This window comes from Equus asinus, chromosome 8 (genome assembly GCF_041296235.1).
Source record: "Equus asinus isolate D_3611 breed Donkey chromosome 8, EquAss-T2T_v2, whole genome shotgun sequence".
Classification (NCBI taxonomy): domain Eukaryota; kingdom Metazoa; phylum Chordata; class Mammalia; order Perissodactyla; family Equidae; genus Equus; species Equus asinus.
The window spans coordinates 27,933,700-27,949,171 of record NC_091797.1 but is presented as its reverse complement, the minus strand read 5'-3'; the positions used below and the strand labels follow the sequence as shown (position 1 = coordinate 27,949,171).

Here is a 15,472-nt window from a genome sequence, read left to right as displayed (position 1 = left end):
TCTAATCTAGGGACTGCCCCTTCCCAAACTTGTGTCTGTTTTCCACACCCAGGTGTTCTCTAACTCCAGGCTCCCAATACCTCAAATCTGCACTCTTCTTTTTCCTTTTGTTGTCTGGGTATTTACAGCGCCAATTAGAGCTGCACTCTAAAAGAGCTTTGCTGGTTGTTAATAGTCATTTCAAACACGTGATATGTTCCAACTTATGATTTCATATAGGATTTTAGGGGAAATATAGCAATTTAATTTCCTACTTAATCACTTCTGTAAACTCTACACTGAAAAAAAATAAACTGACAAAGATGGATGTACTTCATCTCTTACCTCTGGTTTCAGAACTTAAAGCTGACTCATACCTATTTCCTAAGCAGTTACTAGGGCCTCAGGTTACTCAGGACCACAGAGCTATTTAAAACATTACAATATGACTGAAGCAGCCAACGAGGGAAGCTAAAGCCTCTACTTCTTTCAGTGATTCTCAGTGGACTGAAAAGTAATGGACTGCGTGAGCAATTATATACGTTAGGCTTAACCTAGAGCTGTAAATTTATATTAAGCATTAACTAATATTAACCTTCCACTTTGTGCTAGTTGAATGGGATCATACACGAAAAGTCAAAAGCACAGGGTTAACTGACCTTTTGAAGGCTAATGGGTGGCTTTATTTTCTTCAAGTTATCAAAAGAGGTAACATGACAATGACCTTAATACTTTTCCATTTCTACTGTAGGTGGAATAAAAAGGGAAAAACCTTAATCACAGCTGAGAACCTTAGTTTATTCAGATGTTTTTTAAAAAACATCTTAAACTTGGGGCTGGCCCCGTGGCCGAGTGGTTAAGTTGGCGCGCTCCGCTGCAGGCGGCCCAGTGTTTCGTTGGTTCGAATCCTGGGCGCGGACATGGCACTGCTCATCAAACCACGCTGAGGCAGCGTCCCACATGCCACAACTAGAAGGACCCACAACGAAGAATATACAACTATGTACTGGGGGGCTTTGGGGAGAAAAAGGAAAAATAAAATCTTTAAAAAAAAAAAACAAAAACAAAACATCTTAAACTATTAAAGGACATTTAACTCCAAATTTGGAAATTGTAAAATCTCCTTCCTCTCAGACCCATAAGTGGCTCCCAGTAAGTCTCCCGTGACACTTTGGTACACGTCAAAGAGCATAAAGCTGGTCTCAGAGTATAAGGATAATTTAAGGTATTTAAGCTTAATTACCCCAAAATAAATATTAGCACAGTGGCCAAAGGTTAAATCTTGGCTTGCTTTAAAAAAAAAACAAAAAACACAGAAGATTCCCTACCTTTTGTTAGCTTCCAAAACACAGGTTACTATCAGTTTCTCAATGAGGCAGGAGATACTGTTTAAGAAACAGTCCCTTCAGTGGAGGGTCTCAACCTTCAACGCACAGTAGAATGACCCAGAGTCCTTTAAAAATCAGATACCGAGACTGTATACCCCGAACCACTGAATCAGAATCTCTGGGGTTGGGACTCAGATAGCAGCACGTTCTTGAAGTTCCCCAGGTGATTCTGACGTGCAGCCAAGGTTAAGATCTACTGCTCCATGAAGAGACATAACAGGAGCATCTGACACATTTGTTCCTGATGTCCCCTAACCCTCAACAAGCCATATAAACAGTTTTGCAACCAAATACAGAATTTAGACATTTAAAGAGTATCACAGCTCCTAGAGAAAGGAGACTATGATGTGACTATACCAAACTTAAGTATCCCCAAGTTAATACTAGAAAAAAGATATCAAAGATTAATTTCAGTTACTGCATCTCCAAAAGTGTTCGGTTTAAGTTAATGCCTCTCCCAGGGCCAGGTTTAAGATAAAAAATCATAATACTCAAAGCTTGGTCTAAGGCCCACTGATGGGCCTCAAATAATCACAATGCAAGCCTTTCCTTTCATTCTTTCTTAAACAATCCTACAGGCTCCCATTTCCACATACGACTGACAGCTACTTACTAGTGAACTACAGAGAGTTATTAAGGATACTACAGAAAACTCTAATTCAGTATTTTACTCAGAAGTCTGGCCAAAACACAGTATTTGGCAAACCCATCAAGTTACTTTTGAATACACTGACAAGCAGAAGTGCCATCATTCCCAGATTAATACACAGGCATGATCATCACTCCAAATTAGTCATAGTCTTCCATACTGTTACTCTTGCTTTCTAGTGACCAAACGTTAGTTTAGCTTTATCATCATCAATTTCATTTGCCATGGGTTTTGAGCAAAGCCTAAGTACAGAGTGATACACATTTTTATTATCTCTGGTCAATAATTTTCCAATAACTACACATTGGGACATGTATATTCAACTTCAAATATGAACCAATAGATCGGAATAAAAGTTTGCCTAGATAGCAATATTTCACTGGCGAATTTGTACTATTTAAATAACTTCTAATGTACTATCAAGGTAAATGCAATAATGTTTCTTATTTTTAAGCTTGTGGGGCATAATTTTATGTGTATATACTCAAATACTCATAAAGCAAGCAATAAACATTTCCCTTACATTTTTCTCCAATTTTTATCACCAAGTTCTTTTTTCCACCTCGAAGTAGGAAAGGGTGGAGCGCATGAGCTGAGGAGTCTTGACTCACCTAAGCGAATCGAAATTCTAAAAGTTTGAGAACTACTGCTCGCTCCTAAAGCTCTGGGTGGGCGTTTGCACTTAGTTTCCTTTTAAGAGAGCTCCAGCTTAAATAAAACACCTTTACCACCCGAAAAAGAGGGAAAAGATGCAACAAGAAGAAAAAGGGTTGTCACCCATGTAAAAAGTCAGAATGAGGTCATCCACTGAAAACATCACAACCAAAACAACCTAATATTATCTGCCCTCCTTCAGAAGATTACTTCTGCTGCTATTGACATAATGACACTGCTCTGTTAAGCTAATCTTAAAAGTAAGGGATAGATATGCTGCAAACATTTATCAAACGCAAATTTGCATATTTTATCTTATTCATACTAGGTTTGTAGCATTTAAGAAGCCACAGATATTACTTACTAGCTGACGTCTATTTCTTTTCCAAGTTTCTGCTTTCCTTTTGGAATTCATGTTCTGGAAAGCTAAAAGTAGAGAAAAGAAATTCTAACCCAAGTTCAGACAGGAATGTTTACTGTTTTTTTAGGCTCTGGTTCAAGCCATATGAGACCCACAGACCCGCTGCTTTTCTGCCTATAGAGCGATAACTCTGGATGACACACTACCCGCAAGTGTACAGACCCAAATCAGGGGCTCTAAAGCATTAACTCAAAGAATCACACAAGGAGAGCTGTGAGCAGCACTCCCACGTGGACCACGCAGCCAGAGAGGAGACAGACAGGTAGGCCTTAAGCAGAATTACAGGAATTCAGTCTCCTCAGAAGCAAAGGCCCCAAGTGGCCTAAAACATTCACAATCTCTCAAAATTACCATCAAATTTTCAAGAGCAGTCATTGCTACATAATCAGAGACTTCTGAATTTCGAATCCACATTTGACATCAGCTTCTCTAGGATGAACTGTAATTTGACTACATAATTTCAATGGTTTGATAGTGCTTCAATGAAACAACACTCATAAAGATAAATTTCTTTCTGTCACAACTGAAAGAGGCGCCTAGGATAAATCTAAGCTGGATTGTTCTCAGGACGTTTTCCTCTCCTACTTTTGCTTGCCTGCCCCATATTCATCCCCAGTAACCTCAGCAGAGCTCCAAACAAAGCACTTTTCAACATCTGCCTTAACACATTTGGTAGCACTCATCTTGCCTCACCTTATAATACAAATGGCAGTCAAACCTGGGAAAGCATTTTCATTCTCTCAGGACATGCTGTGAGACGCTCCTAACCTGTCCCGCACATTTTAGTTACCAGGGGAACAGCTCTTCTCAGCCCAGTTAAGGGATAAAAAGGCTAACATCACTGTTACACTTACTGAAATCACTGGGGAGGCTGTGGTTCAGATTCCTATAAAATTCTGTCCTATGTGCTTTTTTCAATCCTGTGCAAAGGCCAAAGTCAGAAAGTTTCACATGGCCCTGTGGGGAAGAAGAAACAAGGTCATCCAGGGATGTGGAACAGAACATTATCTTGTCCAGCTCCTTACAGTATCCATTATAGCGCCACAGCCAAAGTATGCTGCTTTTTTTTTTTACTACAGGGAAATACATATATAATAGCAAATAAATTTTGTAAAGATCACCCCAAATCCTACTATACTAATAAAAGTATTTTCATTTTTGCACATTATCTTTGTTTCTGTCCAAATATAAACTTTTAAACATCATTGAACCCTCCATAGCATCTAATTTTACTACTTCTTAAACTAACTCAATCAAATATTTCTCTGTGTTTCTATATGGTCTTCAAAATTACCATTTTTAATGTCTACGTAATATTCAATTGACTTAGTACTTCTTTGTTTAATAATCCCCCTAATACCGGGTGCCTACTCAAGTTCTGATTCTTCACTCTCATGTAATATGGATTATAAGTACTCCTGTGACAGACAGGGCCTGTGTTCCCAACCCTAACCACACATAGTACAGAAGATGGTCTAAATAAATGGTTGTTAAATGATGAGTAAATGAACAAATCTTTGTTCACATAGCTTCTTCTCTTGAATTAATTTCATTAGGATAAATTCCAAGGAATAAATTATTCCAAAGACAAAGGGAATAAACTTAACTGCACAGTTCTTGATAAATGTTGCCATACTGTATTCCAATCACAAGTCTCAAACTTTATCATTCTCTTCAAGGAAAATTCACACCTCCTATGAACCAGGCACCAGGCTTTAAATGTGCTGTCTCAGTTATAACTCTTAAGCCGCACTTCACAGACTCAGAGTCATTAAATGGCTTGCTGGTGAAATGGCAGAACCCAAGCCAGAAATCAATCCACGTTCTTCCTCCCCACACCAGGATTACCTAACCTCTGCAACCCCTCAGTCTCACAGGAAAATGGGGCTGATAATATCCTCCTGTCAGGAATGATGAGAATGAACGTGTGTAAGGCTCCCAAGCTGGTGCTTGGCACATAACCAGCCCTAAGGGAGAGGTAGGTGTTCTTGGGGTAGAGAAATTTTAAGTATACAAGGAAATAAAACCAAAAATAGAGGAGGGAATCCTGACACTCAGGAATCTACACTGCTCATGGTCACACAATTAGAAGTAGTGTGGCCGAAGCTTGAGCCTCAATGACTTCAACATCTATGGTCTTTCCGTGATGCCATCTTCCTTCAGGACATCCTCAGGGCTTAACACACAAACTTCCCAGGGTACAAGGCTACAGAAGCCCTGTTCAGATGGGTCAGGTATTATTTTGTTTTGTTTTTAAAGAAATCCTATTAGATTTGCTGTGTGTGTGGGTGTGTGTGTACACACAGGTGTGTGCAATAAACTGCCAAAGACAGCTTTGAGCCTACTAAACTGGTACCTTTTTTTTCAGATTTGCAAATACTTTGTTCTACAAACTAAGGAACAGAGTTTAATTTATAGTTCTCATAATTACATGTTTTACCTGGATACTTCTAAGAAAGAAGTGTGTCTTGAAAAGCAGTGCCTGGAGCAAATGCTATTCAACCGTAGAATGTCAGGGAATTCTGTAGCTTTATTCTGAATAAATAAATACCTTTATACAGCAGGAACTCAAAACTTTTGCATTTTCACTTCTGCAATCTATATGGCTGAATACAAATGAGCTCACTTATGAGCACGTTTTTCTACAAGTCTGGGCTAGCATATTGTAGAAAGCAAATCTACACCTAACAGGGCTCCCCACTTCTCAGCTAGATTGAGTCCTCAAGTTCTTGGCCTTCAGTACATTTGCTGGACCTGACCAGAGACTACAGGGTAGAAGTAAGCCAGCACTGACACACCTTGGGTACATGACCACACAAAGTAGAGCCAGTGCTTTACTGAAAATGTACCTGAACTTAATGACATAGAAAAATACTCTCAGATACACCAACACTTTAAAAGCAGAATACGAAGCTATTTACTTTTAGGATGCTAACTGTATATAAATTATTGACACAAACAGAAAAGGTATTGAGGCTATTATACCAAAATAGTAGTTATCTTTGAACAATTAGCTTTTAGGTATTTTTCTTCTTCTTTTTTTGGTGAGGAAGATTGGCCCTGAGCTAACATCCATTGCCAATCTTCCTCTTTTTGCTTGAGGAAGATTGTCCCTGAGCTAACATCTGTGCCAGTCTTCCTCTATTTTGTATGTGGGATGCTGCCACAGCATGGCTTGACGAGTGGTGTGTAGGTCTGCACCTGGGATCCGAACCAACAAACCACAGGCCACCGAAGCAGAGCATGTGAACTTAACCACTTTGCCTCAGGGTGGCCCTGGTATTTTTCTTCTTTACAACTCTCTGTATTGTTCAAATTCTCTATTATGTATGTACATTATTCTTATAATGAAGAAAAAAGCTATTAACCAAAAGAAATTATCTGACAAAGCTCCTGCCCTCTTGAAACAGAAAGATAAAAGCTTTCAAAGTAAGTAAACCAAAATTTCAGGTTTTTTAAAACAGCAAGAAAGTTAGCAAAAGACAGCAAGAAAGAAAAACACTCTAGAAATTAAATTTACTTTTCTACTTAAAAGAAAAATTCAGAGGCCAGCCTGGTGGTACAGTGGTTAAGTTCGCACGTTCCACTTCGGTGGCTCAGGGTTCGCTGGTTTGGATCCCAGACGTGGACATGGCACCGCTTGGCAAGCTATGCTGTGGTATGTGTCCCACATAGAAAGTAGAGGAAGATGGGCACGGATGTTAGCTCAGGGCCAGGCTTCCTTAGCAAAAAGAGGAGAATTGGCAGCAGATGTTAGCTCAGGGCTAATCTTCCACAAAAAAAGAAAAAAAAATTCAGTCAAGACAACAATCCTGTGTTAAAAGAACAGAAAAGTCTAGAATTTTAGACCTGGAAGGGACTTTGGAGCTTCTCTGGACCAATACATATACTCGCTTTATAGATAAGCAAGGTCCAGGCAGTGGAGAGACTTGCCAAGGGGTATCCAGCAGTTTAGCAGCCCACGGATTCTCTTCTAAGTTGCTGTGAGCTTAAGAACCAAGCAGCTAAGCTCATGTGCATGTCTGAATATAAACGTAAAGAAGCCATTAAAGAGGCTGAGCAGGACTCTTCTTTGAGCAGATGTCGTATGATTTAGAACCCGAACTTTGTCACAGATTGTTGTTGTCTTGCCTCACTTCCTGGTTCTTGGCTGGACTCCTCCCTAATGATGAGGCTGACCAGCAGAGGGGTTCTCCATAGGTGACACATTAGGATACTTAATTACATGCTAAGACAAGATGACTATCTTTGGTTTTATTACAAAACAACCTAAATCAATTTTACTCTTAATGATTTTCAAAAATGTCCTTTGTTTTTAAGAGGAACATTCAATCAAATTATAGAATCATAAGGCTTTCAGAGAAAGGAAGTAACAGCAAACTTACCTGTAAAAAAAGAAAAATACACAAGATAGTTCACAGCTACCCTACTGTGATTACAAGTGGCACAGGCGGTAAGGCAGAGGCAGCCGCTCAGGTCGTTAAAGATACAGTGGGCATGCCCCACCCCTCACGGTACCTTGCTGTCCAGAAGAAGGTTGTCTGGTTTGATGTCTCTGTGGATAAATCCAAGCTGGTGAATGGAGTCTATGGCTAATACTGTTTCTGCGATATAAAACTGAGTCTCCTCTTCTGTCAGGGTATCCTTTTTCATCAATAGGGTCATCATGTCCCCTAGAAACAAGACACAAAGCCACCACACACACATACATACACACACACACACACACACACACACAAAACAACACATGAGTAAGTGCCAGTTTCAGACAGGTCTTTCCTATCTGCCAACATAAGGCACTGCAAAACTGTTCCAGAGAGTGACCCACACTGCTGATATAGGGGGAAATGGGAAGTAGTTTCTAACTCTGAAAAGCTCAAATTCACAGCCATGGAGAGCAAAGCACTTTCCCCTGACCTAACTGATGCTGACCACTAAGTTGTGATTTCTATTTTACTTGGGAGAAAAAAAGGAAATTTCTCTCAGGTTAAAAAAAAAGAAGTAAATTTGCTTATGATAATTTTTTGGACTTGGGAAAAAGACTACTTTACTTTTCACTTTGTCTGTACAAATATCTGCAAACCTCTCTACTACCTAGAAGCAAACGGCTCTTCCAGATAGGTCAGACTGCCGTTGCACAGAGAGGTGACAAGCCAAACAAAAACATAAACGTTTGGCAAGGCTAAAAAAAAAAGCTCTCCAATGTCTATTCACAAAACACCAGAACACAAACAAATAAAAATGTGGGATTTAGGTAGCAAAGGGTTAGTCAACAAAAGCTACAAAGGAACTGACAACACTACATACTGGACTGTGTAACAGCTGCCTCCCCCAAGTGCACACTGAACCCCTCCCAAGACCAGCGGGCTGTTTCTCTCCCGTGTCTTCTCACAGGTATTTAAATACACACCAACAGGCTTTATGCAACTTTTACAACACAACACCAGTATTTTAGCAGTTAAAAGGTAACCTCCTTAGTTGTCTGCAAAGTCAAAATTTAATTATTTCTGCTTAATACCAGCAACACAAAATGGTGAAAAAAGATTCTGATCCTAACTCAATGGTTAGACAAAAGTAAAGCAAAGAAAATATGTATAAGCAGTTTAAAGCTAAGAGAAACAGGAAAGATTCAGTTTGTATCTCATATAAAGCCATTTATGTTAGAAACAGGGAAAAGAGAAAGAAACCTCTGATTTTAATAGAGCATCATGTTGCTTTTTGAATTTCATTTCATTTGTAACTTTGGGGGAATTTTTGTATTCTTAGAGAAAAGTGGGTATTTTGCCTTCAGACAAAAATTAAACCGTTTATTAAAATGCTCTCTTTTTTGACTCAAGACTTGGAAAATATGATTCCATAATCATTCCTGGCAGCCACATATTCATTCTGAAGGCACACCAGAGGCATGGGGGTGCTGCACTCAGGCAGGCTCTAAGGGGGCTGTGTGGCCATAGCTCTGTGGCCCAGGAGAGCAGCCAGGGGCCTCACCTGTGTGAGCTGGCCCAGAAAATCAGAGAGCTCAGGCCAGATGCTATACGGCTCTGCGGGCCAGCTCCACTGAGTGCAGAGGGCAGGGCCCAGGAGACACGAGAAGCTATGGAAGATGGTGCATGTAAGGTTTGAGGAGACACACGTCAAGGGGCTGGTGACTGAGCTGGTTCTAACACCTAATGAAGAACTGATATTTAAATGTTAAAAAGTTTCTCCTCATTCTAGGGGCTGGCCCTGTGGCCAAGTGGTTACATTCACGGGCTCCGCTTCAGTGGCCCAGGGTTTGGATCCTGGGCGCGGACATGGCATCGCTCATTAGGCCATGATGAAGTGGCGTCCCACATGCCACAACTAGAAGGATCCACAACTAAAAATATACAACTATGTACTGGGGGGATTTGGGGAGGGGAAAAAAGCAGGAAGAAAAAAAAAAGTTTCTCCTCATTCTACCAGACTCTTTTCTAACTTTCATCAATTTTTAATAAAAAATTATTCATGACCCTAGATCTAAACTAAAGGTTGTCACATGATCAAAATATTATGCCACAATTCTATTTGCTTTGCTATAGAACCAAAAAAGAAAGTTTTCTTTTTTTCCCACCAGAGTTTGCTCACAGTTCATCTGCTCCCTGGGAAACAGACTGTGTTCCACAGAACAGATGGTATGTTCTGTTCTGGGTTTACTCTGGAGCTGTCTTAGGAGATGCACATGCTGAATTACATAAAACTCAAAATCTCATAAAAGATACATTGAGAGGTGGGCCCTGCGGCCTAGTGGTTAAGTTTGGAGTGCTCTGCTTTGGCAGCCTGGGTTCAGTTTCCAGGCACGGACCTACACCATTCATTGGCAGTCATGTTGTGGCGGTGACCCACACACAAAAAAACAGAGGAAGATTGGCACAGATGTTAGCACAGGGTGAATCTTCCACAGCAAAAAAAAAAAAAAAAAAAGGAAGAAATGAGACATTGATTCTGGCTACTAATATAGGTAATGAGAAAGTCACTCCTTGTATAGAAAAAGAAACAAAAATGTTGAAGCAAAGAATGTCATAGCTTCAATTTTGTCACTTAGGTAACTGATTATACATGATTCCCACTGACTGGAGAGCAAGCAGAGTCCCTAGTTTTACTCCTATGTATTTAAAAAGAAAAAGAAAGAAACGTCCATCTGAAATCATGAGAATGAATGAGAAGGTTACTTTTATGGCACTAAGAATTGTAGTAAGGCACCCCAGTACCAGACAGGTTACTGACCTCCTTTACAGACCTAGAAAAGATATAGAAAGCAACTTTGTGAGCATGATTAAAAGTAGAAAGGAGGGTTAACTGACGTGAAAGAGAAACCACAGAACAAAAAGGAAAAATGACCTTTCATCGTCAAGTAATTACCTCCAGGCAGGAACTCCATGATTAGGTAGAGGTTTAGCTTATCCTGAAAACTATAGAACATTTTCACAACCCACAAACTGTCTGCCTCCACTAGAATGTCACGCTCCGCACGAATGTGGCCAACCTGGAGGTATACGCAGTTGATTAATGACAAGCCTTGCTCTGCTTTATTAGACTGTATATTTGTTTAAACAATTTAAATACTGTTTTGAGTATCAAACTGTGGTGATGCAAAAGATCTAATTTATGCTTAGGCAAACCTGCTAACTCAAAATACGCAACATTTGACGTGAAAGTGTTCGGTGATGAAAACTTGAGTGAGGAAAGGCTTTAAAAATGGCAAAATGAAAGGTTTTAATGCAAATGGCAACTTTAATAGTGCTACAAACTGAACCTCTGGTTAAAATTACCATTCTTTTGCATATTTCTTTGTTCTAATAATCTTTTACGATAAAAATAAGTCCTCAAGATGAGACTCTCTAAACAAGTCCTGTTCATGTCTGCAATGATATCTGAGATGACAGTGCCCTGGTTGACAATTCCAGAATACTATGATACCACACCTTTCAGTTCACCGCTATGCACAGAGTATGTGCTCAATCAATTCTTACTGAATTGAAATAAAAGAACACCTAAGAAAAGTTATAGATTCAAATTTACGACATTTCCAGTTTTCTACTTTTACTGAAATATCTAGCCAAGGAGCTCAAGTTGCCAAAGGTTTGGGAGAACTGGCAGAATTACTTCATTAAAATGTTTTATTATCAAATTTACCTTATCTACTTTAAATATATAATAGTAATCAAAACACCGCTGCACATTATCAAGTCCTGCCCCCTCTCCTCTTACATAAATGTCACAAGATGCAAAGTTGGGTTGAATCAGGTCTAAATGTATTAAGCCCCAGTCCAATCCTCAATAGAGGTTTCGGTCTTAACATATGCTCCAGGGCTGGAGTTCCACGACACGTTGAGAGGTAAAGATGTAGCAAGGTTCACTAACTAGCACTTCTGTTGGCAAATTCAGCCGCTGGCGGTTGTCTTCTTTGATACAATGTTCTGCACATGTTTGTTTTAGCGGAAGGTCTTTAGCAAGGCCAGGCACTCTCTCTTCCTTTGGACACAGACCCCACCCCTCTCTCCTGTCTTACACCTAACCTGCCCCACTCTTCCAGGCTAACTCCCATGGGCCTGAAGGCATTTGAGTTTACATATTTGAGTTTTCAGTCTCTACTAACATTGTTCTTTGGGATATTTTTAAATAGCCTCAATGTTGCCTAAAACTTACATTTTTACATCCCTACTTACATTACAAGGATGGGAAAAACGGAAGATAAGGGTGATAAGGAACAGGGCTATGAAACCAGGAGGAAGCTGAGTAAAGTATCTGCCTTTACTTGGCTTTAGTACAGAAGCAAAGCTTTTGGGAAATACTAACTCCACTTGCTGAACTGCAGCCGTGACTATGACCCAGTCATTACTAGACACGGAGACTGCAGGAGGCGGCCTTCACTGCCTCTGCTTCCCCTGGCTCCTGCTAAGGCCTCCTCCTACTGAGGGGCCAGAGAAAAGGGGTGGCACTACGCTTACCACTTGTCACTCACCTTGGAGGACAGAATGGCGACTGCAACATTCCGTTTGTTAAGAAGAAAGCTACAGTCACTGTGAGCACACCTTGCCCTTCTCTCCTGGGGCTGAAACAGCAGCTAGGAACCTCAAGTTCTAGGAGTGGAGTCAGGTGAATATAGGGTAAGGCAGGGAAGAGCCAGCGGTGCAGCTCCCAGCACAGGTTCCCTTTCCTTTGTTCCATAAATATTTAACAGTGTGGGGAATTGCATGCTAGCTGCTACCCTGGGCACCAGGAAAGCAGAGATAAGGTCTGTCCCGTCTTAACACTACACTGGAATCACAACTGGAGGTTTGCCTTTTGCACTGGAAGAGAAACGTGAAGAGACCAGCTACATGCTGGGCTCTTATCCTTTAAAGTTTACTTTCCAGGTAGCAGGTATTTCCACCCTGGGGGACAGAATAACAAACTAAACTCTCAGCAGGTAGCTTTAATTCGTGCTCAGTTTAGTAAAAACAACAAAAAACTTTTCCTCTAGATAAGGCACCTATATCTACAAAACGTGAGGCTCTGAATCTGAACTGTGAGTCCTACGCAAAGTGATGGATTTGCACTGGTCTCCTTCCACTCTCGCCTCGCACGAACCTGCAGCAGGCTTCTTCAAGATGGCTGACCCAGGGAGTCTGTGGCCGGAAACTAACTGACCGTAACAAGACCGGACCCAAGGAGTTGAGTCCATCAGCAAACTGAGCTAACAATGAAGTTAATGCATCGTCTAAAATCCTAATTCTAACAGACATTTCCTTTACTTTCACGCAGAAAAATTTTAGAAATTGATTTTGAAGAAGGAAGAATATTTGAGAAAATGTTTTTACACAATATGTTTGGGTCATCCTCTCTTACCATGCTGGGCAACTGGCCCATGCTATGAAAGATTAAAAGCAAATGTCATGGTATGTACTTCTCTTTAAATTTTATTCTGAATGCTAATTATTTGATAAAGGTCTTGAGCCTTGGTTAAAACTATAGGAAATATGTCTTGTACAAATAAAACTTACTTGTGAAATACAAAATATTTTGACTAATCAATATGGTTTTACATTTTCCTTTTCAAGATTAACTGAAACTCTTTCAGTGCCTACCCCAAGACCAGACACTGATTTTTAGATAACACACAAACAGGGCTGCTGCGCCTTTTGAATAAGGCTAGTGTCAGCATAAATTATAGTGAATAGTTACTGCCAGGGCACTGGATACTCAACCGAAATTCCTGGGAGCCCAAAGCTTCTGGGCAGCATATGAAGTTAAAGAGAAAACAATTCCAAATCTCGAGCTGGCACTTAAATGAAGGGCAGAGAAACCTCAGTGAGATGACCTCCTTTCAAAGGGCAGAAAGGTCTGGGTACAGGGCAGTCTCCACCCCTCTCTTGGGCTCTGTATCTGGAGTTCTCCCGGCCACAGGGTCTCTCTTTTCCCGCCAGTAGCATCTGATGTTTTACAGGATGTTTGCAGGTGTCACCCACTACAATCTATTCTTAAGCAACCAGCTAAATTAAACTAGATTTACAGAAAGCCTGCATTCTTGTTTTTAATATACTGTCCAATATTTAAAATCTTACTGATTTTGCATAAAGTACTTATCCATCTTATAAATCTATTTGCAAAGTAGGTTGAGGTTTTAGAAAGTGTTCTTAATCACTAAAGTGGAATTTGTATTGCTCTGCCATTTGGAGTATATCTTTTCAAGTTCACTCAGAAAGAAGACTGGTCTCTTTTAGGTAGGTACTCAGAAGACCCAACTTCAGTTTGCATGTACAGAATAAAACATATTAAGACACATTTTAGATTGCAAATTCCAAATTCTAATTCCTAAGCCTCAGTTCCAAGGTCTGTAAAGAATTTCTATCTCTCAGCATTCAGTAAGGAACATGCTACCACAGCAAGTATGACTTCAAAAAAAAGCTCCTCGTGACAAGAACAGGTTGTGATCAACTGGGAGACACAAACAGCAGATGCTTCTCTAACAGGTTTTCAACTTTTGAAAGACTGCACATAAGGTACAGGCATTGTTTGTACTTTTAAAATGTATGTCACTGCTTCTTTGTTGGGGAAAGAAAACTAATATTATATATATTCACACATGACAGAGCTAAAGAAAACTAATAAGAATATAAATTTCAATTAAGCAAAAAGAACAGCTTTAAGAGACAATTCATAAGCTGACTAAAATCACTGCTACAATGTGCTTTACCTGCTCTTTTTCAAGCATATCTGCTTTACGGAGTATTTTCATTGCATACACATGCCCTGTATCTTTCTTCTGAACAAGTCGCACCTAAAAGTTATAAAAGAAATGTCAAGTCAAAAGTTCACAATGCCAAGCTAATGTTTTCATATGTTATAGGAATATTTAAACTGAAAAAGTACTAGAATTTTAATATAAGCAACTAGCAATAACAAAGCAGAAGAAAATGTCTTTCATATTCCAAAATGGATATATTATACTCAGTGAAATCAATGCTGGAAACACCATCAAATATCTCCACTTCTGAACAGCTTTGGCTCCCGAGTTGAACAAATCAATCTAATTCAAAACCCTCACTATCAAACTTAAGGACTCAATAAATCCCACAGCACATGTCACCCAGCCAGCTCAGAAAACCTAAGGAAATGATTACAACAATGTTTAAAACAATAGGGGCCGGCCTGGTGGCACAGTGCTTAAGTTCACACACTCCGTTCTGGAGGCCCAGAGTTCACAAGCTGGGATCCCGGGCGCGGACCTACTACACACTGCTCATCAGGCCATGCTGCGGCGGCGGCCCATAGACAAAGTGCAGGAAGACTGGCATGGCTGTGAGCTCAGGGACAATCTTCTTCAAGCAAAAAGAGGAAGACTGGCAACAGATGTTAGCTCAGGGCCACAACAAAACCAAAGCTCATGCATAGGAAAAATGTCTGGAAGGAAAAAAAGCTTAAAATATGTAATTAGGGAAATGGGGTTTATGCAGTTTTCCTTCCTCTTTCTTATTATCCAATGTTTTTAGAGAGAACGATAATTTTATGACAAAAAGAAAATTAATGGTCTACATACCCAAAGAAAAGCCTTGGCAATTCCCTCCATGTCCTCCCACCCCTCTCCCAAGATACAAATGTCTTCTTCTGTTTTCTTCTCCCTGCACCTTTCTTCACGTTTTTCCTGATCGAGTCCCATGTCCCTTCCTCTCTGAGAGGTGGTACTGTACGTTTGCCTCTCTCAAGGGGCAAACAGGGATTCTAAGCACTGAGGGGTCAATTTAATCGTTCACCTTTGCCTTTGAATACTTACTCACGTTTCCCCTCGGTACTGGTTTTTAATAATATGTTGCTCCTTTTATAGAAAGATAAGGAAACTAATGCAGTAGTAGGTCACCCACTTTGGGTGTGTTTCATTAA

General features: G+C 40.1%; 1 protein-coding gene across 3 annotated transcripts in view; it reads right to left on the bottom strand.

Annotated features, from left to right (window-relative positions):
* The window catches only part of STK38 (serine/threonine kinase 38), a 112,036-nt gene that overhangs the window by 81,810 nt on the left and 14,754 nt on the right, over window positions 1-15,472 (bottom strand). For all 3 annotated transcript variants that reach the window (XM_014830846.3, XM_070514998.1, XM_014830847.3), the window contains exons 5-9: window positions 14,289-14,372; window positions 10,472-10,595; window positions 7,610-7,764; window positions 3,946-4,048; window positions 3,035-3,096 (exon numbers count right to left, since the gene is read on the bottom strand). In XM_014830846.3, coding sequence (XP_014686332.1) covers window positions 3,035-3,096; window positions 3,946-4,048; window positions 7,610-7,764; window positions 10,472-10,595; window positions 14,289-14,372 — 528 coding nt within the window. The remainder of the gene's footprint in view (window positions 1-3,034; window positions 3,097-3,945; window positions 4,049-7,609; window positions 7,765-10,471; window positions 10,596-14,288; window positions 14,373-15,472) is intronic.